Raw genomic sequence first — 15,256 nt, forward strand, 5'->3', positions numbered from 1 at the left:
AAAAGGGAAATTGTGGGCTTTGAAGCCACTTAAATTGTATACGTATTTGTTAGTGTTGAACAAGACTAGGGCTGTAGGGTCCAGACTAAAGCTCATCTTCTTTCAGGTTAAACGTCACAATCTGTAAACCTTGTTAAGGTCTAAAGAACAGCAAGCCGAGGCACTACTAAGTGAAAAACGAGACTGATTAGTGTGCTGTCAGGAGAGAATGTGGAGGACCAGAGCGACATTGCGTCGGTCTCAGTTGATAGGCCAGGGCAAGCGACAGGGAAAGCATGCCCTCCCCAGTGAAAGTGAGGCCCAGTTCAGGGCTGGTCGAAGCGTTCTCGGTTCCCACACCGGGAGACTCCAGGCCTTGACTACAGTTCCGCTCTCAAGCGCTGGGCCCTGGCACCGCCCTTAGCGGGAGACCGGGTCGTACCATTCTGCCCCCAGAGGGGTGGAGTTTGTCGAAGGCGAGGACCGGGGGACGGACGAGAGAGAGTTACCACAAAGATAAGGCACGTACGAGTATGTTACTGTGAAGCGATTTCATTTCCTCCTATCTTCCTGGGGTCTCTGTATCCTCGGGAAGACCTGGGAACCTGGGAGTGCTTCCCCCTTGCGCCGTTCGACTTGGTACGTCCGGGTGGCGCGTAGGCGGCAGGCGTACTTAAGGCGGGCGCGGGAGGCGGGGCTGCTCAGTCCTCGCGGCGTCCCTTCGCAGTCGTCTGGAATCCTGTTGCTTGGCGGCCTGTGCGCGCGTGCGCGGACATGGCTTCAAACGGTATGTGAGAGCGCGAGGCGGCGATGGCGCGTCCCTGGGAAGCCTCGTTCCCTCGCAGCAAGGCTTTTGTGTTTTCGGTGGGCCTGTGGTGGTGGGCGAGTGTGGGCTCCCGCACCTCTGGCGGGAAGCAGCGGGAAGAGGAGAGGGGAGGGCGGTGTCGCCATTTTGTTTGGCTCCTCTGGCGCCTTTGGCGCGGAGACTGTGTGCTTTCTCTCATGGACCGTTCACTTGGGTCGGGTGTTGAGAGGGACGCTGCCAGGTGACTTGGAGTGAGGGGTGAGGGAGCTCCGGGTCTCCGCAGCCTCGCCCCACCCCCTCCCTCCGTTCCGGGCCTCGCTTTGTCGCAGTGCTGCATCCGGGCACTTGGTGCGCGCACGCGCCCCTCTGGCCCCTCCCCCTTCTCGGCGCGTTTCTCTCCACCCCCCCCACCTCCCTCGCCCGCCTGGAGTTGGTGTGGGTTTTTGTCGCGAGACCCTCGGCGGAAGACTTCTGGTCCGGTGTTGGCCTCGCCCTGCTCCCTGGGTCCCTCGGGAAGGGGCGGGGCCTCCCTCTTCCCGCCTCCGTGGCCTCCAGGCCGGAGCGGAAACTCTCGTAGTTGGCCCGCGAGTCCGTGGGATTGGGAGAATCGCGGGGGAATGGCCAACAGATTCAGAGACCCCGGCCTGTATCACCCACTTGTGAATTGAGGCAGGAAGGAAATCAAAGGAGTCGCTTTCCGAGGCCACACCCTCTCGCTGTCAATTTTGCCCAGTGCAGGGGCAGAGCTTAGGTTTCCTACTTGGAGCTGCTGAGCTACTGCTATTCAGTTGAAAGTGCGCTCTGCTTCAGGTGTGCACGGTAGGCGGGAACTCAGTTACTTAGAGCCACACGGGAGCCTTGAGAGTGCTATGCCACTTGGGGTTAAAAGAGTTTTGCCGCCTTGATTGGCTTGTTACTAAAACTTCACTTTTGTCTTAATAAGGTCTCCAAGGTTGGTTACAAGGTGAATGAATGTTTATAAAGACATTTTTGTTGGAGGGTCACGTTCTTCTAGCTGCTTCCTTGGGCTTGAAATCAACTGTGTAATCTCTTGACTGTAAAAGTTAATTTTGACTCCTGGTGATAACATTTCCTGTAGAGCTGCTGTGAAGATACAGAACGTGGTGGTGTGTGTTGCAGGCTTTGAAAAGAGTCTAGAGGATTTTTAAAGCTGAAGGGACGATCTGTATTTTGAGAACAGCTTTAATCTCAGGACTAGAGAGGTAGAGGTAGGCAGATCTTTGTGAGTTCGAGGCCTGTCTGGTCTACATAGTGAATTCTGGGACAGTCAGGTACATAATAGACTTCTGTCTCAAAAAAAAAAAAAAAACCAAAACAAAAAGGATATGGTGTTGGACACCTTGAATCCCAGCATTTGGAAGGCAGAGGCAGATGGTGCTTTGTAAGTATTAAATTCAAGGCCATCCTGGTCTACAGAGAGAGTTCCAGTACAACTTGGGCTATGCAGAGAAACCCTGCGTCAAGAGTGTAAATACAGAACCAGTCCCTCCACAAGAATGTAGATAGATAATAGTTATCCACCGGAGGAGAGTATCTTTCTCTGTGTGATGCTCAATGGTAGCTTGCTTAGCATGATCCAAGCCCTGGGTTCTACCCTGCACAAAAGTCCAAGACTTCTTGGTGTGTAGAAATTGTACTTTCTTTGGTTTTTGCAATAAAACTTGGCTATTTTCATTTTGTGTTCCTGGTGTCTTATGAGTATGCCTGTTTTTGCAATTACAGTTTTGTAGATTTATTTCATCTGGAGTGCCTAGTTCAAAAGTTGAAGGATTTAGTTCTATGTCATTCTTAACTAAAGACCTTTTTCTCTCCCATCTTTTACAGACTATACCCAACAAGCAACTCAAAGGTGAGTACTGTTTCTGGTCTGGTCCTTGTAGACAGCAAGGCTGGTTAATGTATTCTGTATGCTTTTGTTCTTACTCTTTCAGTTGAAGATTACTGGTCTTCTTTCTTCCAGCTATGGGGCCTATCCTACCCAGCCTGGGCAGGGCTATTCCCAACAGAGCAATCAGCCCTATGGCCAGCAGAGTTACAGTGGTTATGGCCAATCAGCTGACACTTCAGGATACGGCCAGAGCAGCTATGGTTCTTCTTATGGACAGACCCAAAACAGTGAGTCTCTTAGTGGAACACATCTTCATCCATTTCTGTGTTGGACTATTTTCTCCATGTTTACTATTTTTGTGAAAAATCAAATTTGCTAAAGAGAGAACCAGTTTAGGATGATAGGAAGGGAATAGTTTACTTGGAAATTGTTGAAGTTGGGCTACTGTGATTTACAGAGGTGGTGCCCTTTTTACCTCACAAAAGAAAAACATTTTCTGTCTATATCAACACATTAAAAATGTAGTTAGGGGGCTGGAGAGATGGCTCAGCGGTTAAGAGCACTGACTTCTTCCAGAGGTCCTGAGTTCAGTTCCCAGCAACCACATGGTGGCTCACAACCATCTGTAATGGGATCCAATGCCCTCTTCTGGTGTATCTGAAGACAGCTACAGTATACTCACATACATGAAATCTTTTTTTTAAAAAATGTAGTTAGGGCCAGGAGTGGTGGCACATACCCCCTTAATTCCAGCCACACATCTTCAATTCCAGCACTCTGGGAAGCAGAGGCCAGTGGATCTCTTGATCTGAGAGGCCAGTCTGATCTACAAAGTGAGTTCTGAGACAGCCAGGGCTACACAGAGAAATCCTGTCTTGAAAAACAAAAACAGAAAAAAGGGCAGTTTGTTAGGGATCTTTTGTGTTACAATTAGTGGCACAGGTGCCTAGATTTGGGGTAGATAGAATGGAATTGAACCTTTATTAAACAGTGATGTTAGTGAAATTGAAGATATGGAATGCGGCTATAATCTCAGCACCTGGGATGTGGAGGTGGGAGAGACAAGGTCTTGTTCATTGAAGACTGGTTCTCAACCTTCCATTAGGTCGCATTAGCTGTAGCCCTTTAATACAGTTCCTCATGTTGTGGTGACCCCAACCATAAAATTATTTTCCTTGCTCTTTATAACTAATTTTGCTACTGTTACTGGTATCAGATACACCCAGAGAAAGGGGTCTCAGAGCACAGATTGAGAGCCACTGATTGAGAAGTTGAGGCAGCCTGCATGCTGAGACCCTGTGGATGGGTGCAGAGATGGCCTGGCCTGGGCGCTGAGACTGGCCAGATACTTGCCTTTGATGTCCTTAAACCTTTGATTTTCCTGCCTCTGGGTGTTGGAAGCAAAGACATGTATCACAATACTTGGTTTATAATGGTATTGAAGATCAAATGAACTTGTGTGTATGCTGCTGACCAACATCTCTAGCTTATTCCCCTTTTGCTGAGATAGCCTTCTAATTTCGAGGATGAGCATGAAACACTGGGCTTGGTGTGTATCAAGATTAACAAGTTTTTAAAAACTAGATAAACATGATTTTTTCAATTGAACCCAAATTGTCAAGACTTTCATAGCAAGTCCAGTTATTTATCTTTAAGAAGTAAATTGAGGTAGTTTCACTAAGATTTTCCAGATTGGCCTTAAACTGATCTTTATTCTCCATTCTCCTGGTAGTTGCTAATAAAATCTAGGATGATCTCCCCACCTCCTCACCCCCCCCAAGTATAAATGAATATTGGGAAGTGTATATATATATATTTTTTTCTAAGCTAATTCTTGTCCTTGCCCCTCCTCTGTTCTCATTATATAGCTTTGTTTGACCTGAAGATAACGTAGACATCATTTTTGTCTCACTGAACTGAGATCTGCATCTGCCTCCTCTGCCTCTGCCTCTGAAATGTTAGGATTAAAGATGAGCACTACATAACTGGTCTTTTTGTAACTTTTTTTTTTCCTTTGTAGCAGGCTATGGAACTCAGTCAGCACCCCAGGGATATGGTTCCACTGGTGGCTATGGCAGCAGCCAAAGTTCCCAGTCTTCTTATGGGCAGCAGTCCTCCTACCCCGGTTATGGCCAACAGCCAGCTCCTAGTAGCACCTCAGGAAGGTAAGGTGGTATAGGAGAGGGGTAGGCCAGAAAGTGTTGGTAGACTGCTGGGTCTCTGGGTAATGAAAAATGAAAAGGAATGGACTAATAGTAAAACAAGCATTTGGGCATTTTGCAAATCATAATTTAGTTTTGGTTTTGTTTTCCATTTAGTTATGGTGGAAGTTCTCAGAGCAGCAGCTATGGGCAGCCCCAGAGTGGAGGCTATGGTCAACAGTCTGGCTATGGTGGACAGCAACAAAGCTACGGACAGCAACAAAGCTCCTATAACCCACCTCAGGGTTATGGACAACAGAACCAGTACAACAGCAGCAGTGGAGGTGGTGGAGGGGGTGGTGGAGGTGAGGAAATACCTTTAGCTCTGTCTCTATAGTCTCCAAACTTGCCCATTTTCTAAAATAGTGGCTTTCTTGTTATACTAGGTTTCTGATCTTTACCATTGGCCCTTTCCATGGTACTTCATGTCCCTTCACTTGTGTTGCTGAGAACTAAAACTAGAAGTTTGTTTATGCTAAGCATACAGGATTACTAAGCACTCCTTCCCCCTTTAAAAAGCATTCTTTTGTTTTCCTTACAGGCAACTATGGCCAAGATCAGTCCTCTATGAGTGGCGGCGGCGGTGGTGGTGGTTATGGCAATCAGGACCAGAGTGGTGGCGGCGGTGGTGGCTACGGGGGAGGCCAGCAGGATCGTGGGGGCCGTGGCAGGGGCGGTGGAGGTGGTTACAACCGAAGCAGTGGTGGCTATGAACCCAGAGGCCGTGGAGGTGGCCGAGGAGGCAGAGGCGGCATGGGGTAGGTGTCTCATGAGCCAGGGAGTACCTTCAGTGGGGAATGTTGCATGGCTTTCTCTTGAAGTCAATCCCTAGTGCATGGTTAGTATTGTTCTCTGGGCATATGTAAGGGCTTCAGTTTGTGGCCAGTAGTGTTTCTTTGTATATTCATTGTGAGAACTTGGGAGCCAAAATCTCATTCATAGCTCTCAGTAGAGATTTGGGTATTGGTGTATTTATTTCCAAAGAAAAAGAATATACACAGATACAAATGGGTGGAAGTCGTTATCTCAGGCAAGAAACTTGGGAGTAAAGACTTGTTTGCAAGGGAAACCTATTCCTGGGAAATATTAGGGAAACTTGTTCTGCGTATTCATTCCCATGTGTCTTCCAAGGGAGTTGGTAATGGTTAAACTTGACCTTAGCTTCTAGGAATTAGCTATTTACTCATCTATATTCTGTAGTTACTTGAGTCATGAGCCTGATTTGCACTAATTTGACTGATTTGTGTGTGACTTGGTTCATTTATGGGGTCTTCTGACTGAAATGTGCAGACTTGCAGGGTAAATACACTTGACAGTGGTATTCTGCTGTCTTATTCCACTGTTCACCTTTTCTTGGTCAGACATCAAATCAACTTGTCCAACCGGATCTCTTCTAGTTGAAGTAAAACCTTAGATTTGATGTTAAAACAGTTTGTCAAATCTGTTGGTGACTTTAAAGGGACCTTATCTTCCTTGAAAAGGGGAAAATGTCAGTGGTATTTCTTTTTTTGAAGAAAGTAGGTTTTTTGAGTTTGTACATGGTAAGTATTCAGAGGTGGGTGGGGGCAGTCTCAATCATGCAAAAATATGAAAAACTCTTGTTGTGTGCGTGTGTTTAATGAAAACTTTAAAAAAAAAACAACTGTTATGTGACTGTTAACTTGCTCTGCATTTTATGTGCCACAGGTATGAAAGGTGACATTGCAAAATACTCCGCTCTTCTCACAGTGTAGAAGGGGTGACCCCGGGGGTGAAGGGTGATTTAAAAACAGCTCAGTAGTTAGGATAGGGCTTAGCTGAGTTTGTCTTGCTCTAAGGGGAAATTGCCTTTGGTTATGACTTTTTATGGAATGGGGTTGGGTCTGCTTGCTGCTTTCAAAGCAAAAACCACAAAACAAACAAAACAACAACAAAAAACACGTGTTCAGGGCTATCCCAGGGCCTGGTGTGAAATGTCTTCTGGGAAATATGGGGTAGATCTTTTAAACCAACTGCTGGGTTGTCCACCACTTGCAACAAGAGGAATAAACATCTACGTCAGAAGAACAACCAAGGAAAATGAGCTTTTTTTTTCCAGAGGATGTAGATACAACTTTTTAAAAGTAAAATCCTTAACTGTGTCTGAGAAATTGCACACGTGTGTGATAAGCTCAAAGGTCAGACAAGGGTGGTCAGGAAGGGGTATATTTTAGTAGCCACTTGAATCTTTTTCCCAAAACACCAACCCATGTTTGGGGAATATTCAAACAAACAAACAAAAAAAACCAAAAAACCCAAAACCAAAACCCTTTTGTAGCCGTTGGAAGCTTCATGTCCTTTCTTCTAACTTGTCTTCTCCAGCGGAAGTGACCGTGGTGGCTTCAATAAATTTGGTGGTAAGTGAACAGAGTTTCCAAAATTCCCAACTCCCAGCAATGCTTTGTCTGATTGTTCATTTGCAGATGTCTTAGCGTGTTAAGTGTCAAAGGTTTCTAAAGTGTGTGTAGCCACCTCCAGAAGGGGTAGGTTAGAATGCCTCCTGCTGCCACATGTGTGCTAACCTGGAGGCAGGCAGGGATAAACTCTTGGCGGTCTGTTACTAAATTGGTTTTACCCAAGTTGATAGAAGTATTAGTAGGCTTCTTGATGGGTGTTGCCACGCCTAGCACTTAGTGACCACACCATCATTGAGCAACTGGGGAATGTTCTGGAACATGTGGTGCCAACTTGGCTTTAGGATCCTTTTGATCAGTGTGTCTAAGATAAGTGTGCGAGTGTGTGTGTATGTGTGTGTATGTATACACAACCTCCCAAATGTTTTAATTTAGGGAGAGGGACATGAAATAGTGCCCTGCCCTGAGGATGGTAAATTTGGTGTATATATATTAAATAGTGATGTCAATGCAATTTTACATATGTACTCAGACAAATACATAGGAACTAGATCTGGGAAGGAAGGTGTGAACTACTTCAAGAAAGATCTTTTGAGTGTTGCTCATGGGAAATAACCAGGTTTTAAACAGCACAAACTTGAATTCATGGAAAAAAATGGCAAATTTGAGAAGTCTCCTAGTAAGCTGGAACTTTTCTGGTTTGTTTAACAAAATGGTTTCTTGATTTGTCTAAATACTTAAAGCCAAAGGCTTGGGGTTCGTGACTTAGGTGTCATTGTATACAGGTACAATATTTTTATATGGTGAATTTAGATAAACATTGGTTAAAGATGGTGTCTGGAAAAAAAATAGAGGCTGTATTATGAAAACATTTCTGGTCTGTTCCCTGGGACATGCTTTTAAAATATAATAGCTACTATGTATATTTATTATTTTCATCTTGCTTTGGGAAACAACATGGTTAAGAATGGTTTTCAAGATGAAATTAAAAATTGTTCTACAAGGGTTGTCTTTGGTGTAAAAGTTTGGAGAAACTGGATGGATGCACATCACATTGCTGGTGTTGAGCTTATGTTTCTCTTGTGAGAGAACAGGGCTGAGTTATGTCTGAGTTGGTTGGTTAATTTAAATTCCCCTACCCGCATCTGTGCTGAGGACATTTCCCAGCCCTACCTGGGGGAAAACAGCATTTTCTTGAAGTGTGGCATTATCTATGGGGACGCAAAAGTGACAGATCTTAAGAAAAGGGACCCTTCTGTGAGATCCGTCTAGAATTTTCTCCACTGGGAAGGCCTCAGGATAGGGTTTGGAGAGAGGCTGGAAGCAATTACCTAATACATTCCAAGAATTTGAATTTGATGTTAATTTGTTACCTTATCTGTCCTTTCCTTTTAGCTAATGGCTCCTTTTCCTTGTTTTTGTTTTCTTTTTTTTCATGTAACTATAAGGTCCTCGGGATCAAGGATCTCGTCATGATTCTGGTAAGTCCATGGTTTTTATACAGTATTCATTTGGATTTTCTTTGAAATCCAAAAACTGCAAAAAAAAACTGCAAATGTGGAGAGAGACGGGAGGGGGCTATATAAATAGTAGAAACACTGGAGCTGGAGGTTAGAATGAGTCTGGTATTTATCATTTCTGGCAAGTCTTGGACTTTGCTTGAGAGAGTTGCTCATTTAAAGGTAGTGGTTTTTTAAAGTCCATAAATAACTAACCCAGACATGTTTTACACCTTCATTTCTAGCAGTTCAGATCAGTTCATTTCGAGTTCAGATCTAGGCAGCCTGCTTTATGAGCTTATTTCCAGGACAGCCTGGGTTATACAGAGAAACTCAGTTTTAAAAACCAAAACAAAGAAATGCAGATACCTAAACTGTTGATCAACATTAGATGGATAAAAAGACCAGATTGCAAGATGTGTAAGGGAACCACTTTAATAGATTTTATTTATTTATTTGTTATTTAAGAGATGTTATTTGTGATGGTGTTTTTATGCTATACTACATTTGAATGAAATTGGTTTCATTTTCTTTGGTTTTCAATGAAAAAAGTCATCTACTTAGTTATTTCGAGGAAGGATCTCTACATAGCCCTGGCTGTCTTGGAAGTATGTAGACTAGGCTGTTTTAGAATTCAGAGATTGGGACTAGAGAAATGGATGGCTCAGTGGTTAAGAGCACTGATTGCTTTTCCGGAGGTCCTGAGTTCAATTCCCAGCAACCACATGGTGGCTCACAACATCTGGAATGGCATAGAATGCCTTCTTCTGGTGTGTCTGAAGACAGCGACAGTGTACTCACATATAAAGTTAATAATAAATCTTTTTTAAAAAAAAATGTAGAGATCCACTTGCCTCTGCCTCCTGAGTGCTGATAATAAAAGGACTGGTCCACCATGCCTTGGCATAAGTTTTTTTTTTTTCACTAAGGAGTCTAGAAATGAAAGTTTGAAAACTGGTTTCTGATTAGGTGTCAGTTTTTCAAGGACAGTAATGAGAGTAAATGTAAAACTAAGATTTATTTATTTTATGTATATGAAAACACTGTCACTATCTTCAGACACACCAGAAGAGGCAATCCTATTACAGATGGTTGTCAGCCACCATGTGGTTGCTGGGAATCTGAAGAGCAGTGAGTGCTCTTAACTACTGAGCCATCTCTCCAGCCTAAAGTGAAACTTTTGAAGGAGGTAGATAATAAGGAGGGATTGTTCTGGGTTATCTAATAAGATACTGTATAACTGGTAAGAATCCTGAGCATTTTTCTTGAAGCTTGAATATCAAGTACTACTATACTGTTGGTATACCTGACTAACTTGTCTTTCCTATGCTCTTCAAATCTTTTTCATCTGTTTGTTGAACAAGCAGAACAGGATAATTCAGACAATAATACCATCTTCGTGCAAGGCCTAGGCGAGAATGTTACAATTGAATCTGTGGCGGATTACTTCAAGCAGATTGGAATTATTAAGGTACTTGTTACACAGTAGGTACTTCCCCTTACCTGTATTCCAGGCTCTCAGGCATCACATGTCATATGAAACAAGTATTGGTGATTCTCAATAGTAAAAACAACTTTGCTGGTGTTTTTTGAGATTAGAGTACAGTACTTTTTTTTGTTTAAAGATACATTTAAACTGTTTATTCCCAGCAGAGACAGGTGATCTTTGATTTAGGTTCATGGCCAGCTGGTCCAGAATAGCTAGGATTTTGTAGAGATTATGTCTCAAAAAGTAACATTCACTAGAATGTTGGGATGGTTGTTGCTACCTTTCTTTTTTTCTTTCCTTTTTTTTTTAAAAGATTTATTTATTTATTATATATGAGTACACTTTAGCTGTCTTCAGACACACCAGAAGAGGGCATCGGATCCCATTTACAGATGGTTGTGAGCCACCATGTGGTTGCTGGGATTTGAACTCAGGACCTCTGGAAGTGCTCTTAACCACTGAGCCATCTCTCCAGCCCCCTGTTGCTACCTTTCTTTAGCAACATTTAGTTGTTGCTTTTTAAGAAGAAACCACAAAAAGATGTATCTGACTAAGGACTTGCTCAAAAACAGTGTAAACCATGGTTAAATTTAAGTTACATGACAGGAAGAGTAATTGGGAAGAAGGGAGCCAGAGTTTGGAATAAGTCTAGGGGAAAGATGGAGGTCTGGTTTCTTACAGGCTCTACATTTGTAGATTGAACTAACTTTAGATTAGGTGTGTTTTCTTCGAACCTTTCCAGACTAAAATCAGTGTAGCAGAACAACTACATAACATTGCTATTTAGGTATTCTTGTAAGTACTGGAAAGTTTTGCTGACTTGCTGGAGATTGAGCCCTATGAATTGTGGCTGCTAAGAAAGTAGTACTGTATTCACTGAGTACATCCATAGCCTATGGAGTGATTAAGTGGGTACAGTAAATTATATGCAGGCTATGTACAAATACTAGGCCAAGACCTGCGTGTATCTAAAAATTGATAATTCACTTTGTTTTGTTTAGACAAACAAGAAAACTGGACAGCCTATGATTAATTTGTATACAGACAGAGAAACTGGCAAGTTGAAGGGTGAGGCAACAGTCTCATTTGATGACCCACCTTCTGCTAAAGCTGCAATCGACTGGTTTGATGGTATGTATCAAAAAAGATGATAGGGGAAATAGGTTCCCTTTTGGGAGTTCCAAGTTTGTGGTACCTAGTTTTTTTTTTTTTTTTTTTTTTTAATGCAAAGTTTCGGTTTATTCAATGACTTGCAGGTATAGTTCTTTTACATGGTTTGTAGGGATGGAACTTGTGTGGTCGGTCAGGCTTGTTCGTCATCAAGCACCTTTACCTGATGAGCCATCTCCTAAGCCTTGGTTGGCACTTAGTTTATAATTTCAATGTGGACTCATTTTTTGTTTATGTCCCATCAGTTTATAAATCTTTTCCAAGACGACAATCTAAGATCTTAAAAGTGGTTTGGCTCTGCAGGTTACAGCATTTATTGTGTATATGGGTGGGCATGTATATACCATGACATAAGTACAGAGGTCAGTACACAAACCATCTGGGGTAAATTCCTTTTATCATGTGGGCTCGTGGGATTGAATATGGGTGATCAAGTTTGATGGCAGTCACTCTACACCAAGTTATCTTGTTCCCCCTTTTTATAGTATGGTGCTGGAGTTCTAAAACCCAAGCCCTCTGTATATTATACTAGATTTCCAGCCCCCCTTTCTTTGTCTTCTGAGATAGGGTTTCTCTATGTAGCTTGGTTGGTTTCAAACTAGAGATCTGCCTTTGCCTCTGGAGTGCAAGGATTGAAGGTGTGTGCCACCACTGACCAGCCCTAAAACCTTTGTAGCTACTTTAAAAAAAAAAAAATTCTGACATTTAAAAATTTTGTGAGGCTGGGCATGGTGATGTGTGTGGCTTTAGTCCCAGACTTTGAGAGGCAGAGGCAGATGGATCTCCTGAGTTTGAGGTCAGCTAGGGATTCTATAGTGAGTTTCGTGACAGCCAGGGCTACATAAACCCTGTTGCAAACAAACAAATAGTAAGTTTCCATATAGGGTTTTCATACATATTTCATTTTGGTTAAATCACCCACTGTTATTTCTTTAGGAAAAGAATTCTCTGGGAATCCTATTAAAGTTTCATTTGCTACCCGGCGTGCTGACTTCAACCGGGGTGGTGGAAATGGTCGTGGAGGCCGAGGGCGAGGAGGTGGGTCTTTTTACTTTTTACTGGTTGAAAGAGATTATGGAACACATCATGCAGAAGATGATGAAAATAAGTTTTATGGAAGAGAAGGTAGGCTAGCCAAACTAAGGAAATGGTTGATGAGTGCTTTTGTACTAGGACCCATGGGCCGTGGAGGCTATGGAGGAGGTGGCAGCGGTGGTGGTGGCCGGGGAGGATTTCCCAGTGGAGGTGGTGGAGGTGGAGGACAGCAACGAGCTGGGGACTGGAAGTGTCCTAATCCGTGAGTAATTTGCCTTTTTTTTTTTTTTTTTTTTTTTACGTTCTTGTATGATCCTTGATACTATATTAAGAGTTGGTATTTTTTTTTTTTTTAAACTGAGTGTCAGGGTCACACTGTCAATGGAAGATTAGTTAATAGTTTACCTAGGGAGGGTTAGTTTAGTCTTTGGACATGCTATCTTTCAAAGTGCATGTCTAGAATTTTAGAAAGTACAGAACCCTATTTGCCTTTCTCACCCCCCCCCCCCCCAAGCTGGGGACCGAACCCAGGGCCTGCAAGCGCTCTACCACTGAGCTAAATCCCCAACCCCCACCATTTGCCTTTCTTTTCTTTAGGTATTTTTAAAACTTTCTCTTTGTGGTCCTGGCTGTTCTGGAGCCTATGATAAAAATCCAGCTGCCCTTAAACTTAAAAGATAAAAAGATACACCCGACGGCCTCCCAGGTGCTGGGATTAAAGGCCTGTGCCACCACTGTCTGGCTTTTAGTTAACTTTCCCATTGCCATGACCAAGGCAACTTGGAGCACAGTTTCAGAGGATTAGAGTTCATGACCATAGTGGTGGGGAGAGTAGAGTGGAGCAGGCAGGCTCTGCATGGGGTAGTAGCCAAGAACTTGTGTCTTGAGACAGTAACTGAGGAGAGAGAACTGGGCTTTTGCAATCAGCCCCCCAGCCCACCTTCTAATCCTTCCCACCTGGGAATCAAGTATACAAACATGAGCCTGAATGAACTTCATTGTCACATAAACACTAGATACTAAGATAAAACCATAACTGAGATTTGAAGTGGGTAGATAGTGCAGGTGGTGGAGATATGCTGGACAGAAAGATTCATGTGTAGATAACAATCGAGTGAGACTTGATTTCAGACATGAATTCCTGATTGCGTTGAAAGCTAAGCTGTTGCAAACCAAAAATCATGGAAAAAGACTGAAAGGTAGTGGCTTAGGTTTAATACTTTTGGCTCCTGGTGAGAAACCAGCTCTTTCCTTGAAGTCTTGTGAATTCAACTTTTAAGATTGTGCCTCTTGAAAATGAATTGCTTTTCATTTCTTTAGTACATGTGAGAACATGAACTTCTCTTGGAGAAGTGAATGCAACCAGTGTAAGGCACCTAAGCCAGATGGCCCAGGAGGGGGACCAGGAGGCTCTCATATGGGTAAGAAGGAAGCAGAGCTGGAATTGAGGTCCAGAAAGAGCCCCATACTTGCAGGGGCGGGTGGTGGGGAGGGAAGGTAGAAGAATTGAGGATGATATGTGACTTTCTTTGTCTTAGGGGGAAACTACGGAGATGATCGGCGTGGCAGAGGAGGATATGATCGGGGCGGCTACCGGGGCCGAGGAGGGGACCGAGGGGGCTTCAGAGGGGGCCGGGGTGGTGGGGACAGAGGTGGTTTTGGCCCTGGCAAGATGGACTCCAGGTGAGTAAGTCAAAACAAAAGTCAAGAAAATTGGTCAGAGATGATGAGGAAGTAAGGATTCTCTGGGAAAGGACAGCCTAGCTGGTTCCATTTTTGGGAAGGAAGAGGAAGAATTCAGAACCCAGTCTTAAGACTATTTTGCTTTAAAGTCATTTGTTGGGTAGCATGGGCAAGTAGGGTATTTGAAGGATATGCATGGGCAGTTTGGTAACTCTTAATCTAACAAATAATTTTTTCTTTCAGGGGTGAGCACAGACAGGATCGCAGGGAGAGGCCATATTAGCCTGACTCCTGAAGTTCTGGAACAGCTCTTCCTGTACCCAGTGTTACCCTTGTTATTTTGTAAACTTACAATTCAGGATTGCTCATGGATATTTTTTGGGGGGGTGGGCAACGGTATGTGTGTGTGTGTGAGTGTGTCAGACTACCGTAATTGTAACCATATCTCTGGTTCCCATTAAAAACCATTTTAGTTAAATTCTGGTCCCCCCAGTTTACTTTCTAGAGAATGGGTCCTTGTTACTAATGCGGGGCAATCTTATCCCCCAGAAATTGTCTTGTATAGAAAGAATTGGAATATAATTTGTCCCTACCTAGCAGGAAGTAGTAGGATAAAGTAATCTTGATGGAGGAGAGAAAAGATAGTTTGCCTTGAGTGGTTTCTGATTCCCATATTTTCTCAGGAAGAGGACCAAGCATACAGTGGTCTAAGTGCATCACTTACATCTTGCCTAAATCCAGCTGTTTGTAGGTCGTTTGAAATTTGGTGCTTTGAACTCCCATCGTGTTTTCAGATAGGATTATAGAATTAATGGAAAATTAATATCCTCCCAGGACCTTACAACTCTTGCCTCTGGGTACTAGAATTAAAGTGTGCCATTCTTGGCTACCATTCTTCCTTTTAACGGAAGTTGAATGATAAAGTGGTGAAGTCAGTGAGTTTAAACATTGTAAACCCCAGCCTTTTCACTTATGTTTAATAACTTGTCTGTATTTGGCAACCACTTGGTGAATATTCAAACTAGTATGTAGAACTGAAAATTAGCCATGAATGGTATAGATTGGTAATCTCAGCACTGGGGAGGCAGAGTTTCCAGCTTTATTGAGCCACATAACAATACCTTGACCCCAGGGCCAACAAACGCAGACCACTTGGGCATGGCTATGGAGTCCT

The 15,256-nt window shown here is 43.3% G+C and overlaps 1 protein-coding gene across 3 annotated transcripts; it reads left to right on the forward strand.

The window, feature by feature from the left end:
- The first annotated feature begins 683 nt into the window (after window positions 1-683).
- Fus (Fus RNA binding protein) lies at window positions 684-14,560 on the forward strand. 3 transcript variants are annotated; one of them, XM_006230290.5, is made up of 15 exons: window positions 684-766; window positions 2,630-2,654; window positions 2,766-2,920; window positions 4,657-4,798; window positions 4,952-5,139; window positions 5,376-5,592; window positions 7,175-7,209; window positions 8,655-8,687; window positions 10,073-10,176; window positions 11,196-11,325; window positions 12,301-12,402; window positions 12,538-12,661; window positions 13,720-13,820; window positions 13,938-14,082; window positions 14,326-14,560. In XM_006230290.5, the coding sequence occupies exons 1-15, from the start codon at window positions 754-756 to the stop codon at window positions 14,363-14,365; spliced, it is 1,554 nt and encodes a 517-aa protein (XP_006230352.1). In that variant the 5' UTR covers window positions 684-753; the 3' UTR covers window positions 14,366-14,560. The 3 variants fall into 3 exon arrangements, with proteins under 3 accessions (XP_006230352.1, NP_001012137.1, XP_063121704.1); NM_001012137.1 differs by having other exon boundaries at window positions 689-766; window positions 4,654-4,798; XM_063265634.1 differs by lacking the exons at window positions 684-766; window positions 2,630-2,654; window positions 2,766-2,920; window positions 4,657-4,798; window positions 7,175-7,209 and having other exon boundaries at window positions 5,000-5,139.
- Window positions 14,561-15,256: the final 696 nt, after the last annotated feature.

The sequence above is a fragment of the Rattus norvegicus genome, chromosome 1, assembly GCF_036323735.1.
Source record: "Rattus norvegicus strain BN/NHsdMcwi chromosome 1, GRCr8, whole genome shotgun sequence".
In the NCBI taxonomy this organism is placed as follows: Eukaryota; Metazoa; Chordata; class Mammalia; order Rodentia; family Muridae; genus Rattus; species Rattus norvegicus.

Bases quoted from the DNA above. Each gene is read 5' to 3' on its own strand.
- Fus (NM_001012137.1), top strand. The intron at 4,799-4,951 runs GTAAGGTGGTAT...TTTTCCATTTAG, and splicing joins CCTAGTAGCACCTCAGGAAG to TTATGGTGGAAGTTCTCAGA. The intron at 7,210-8,654 runs GTAAGTGAACAG...TGTAACTATAAG, and splicing joins TGGCTTCAATAAATTTGGTG to GTCCTCGGGATCAAGGATCT.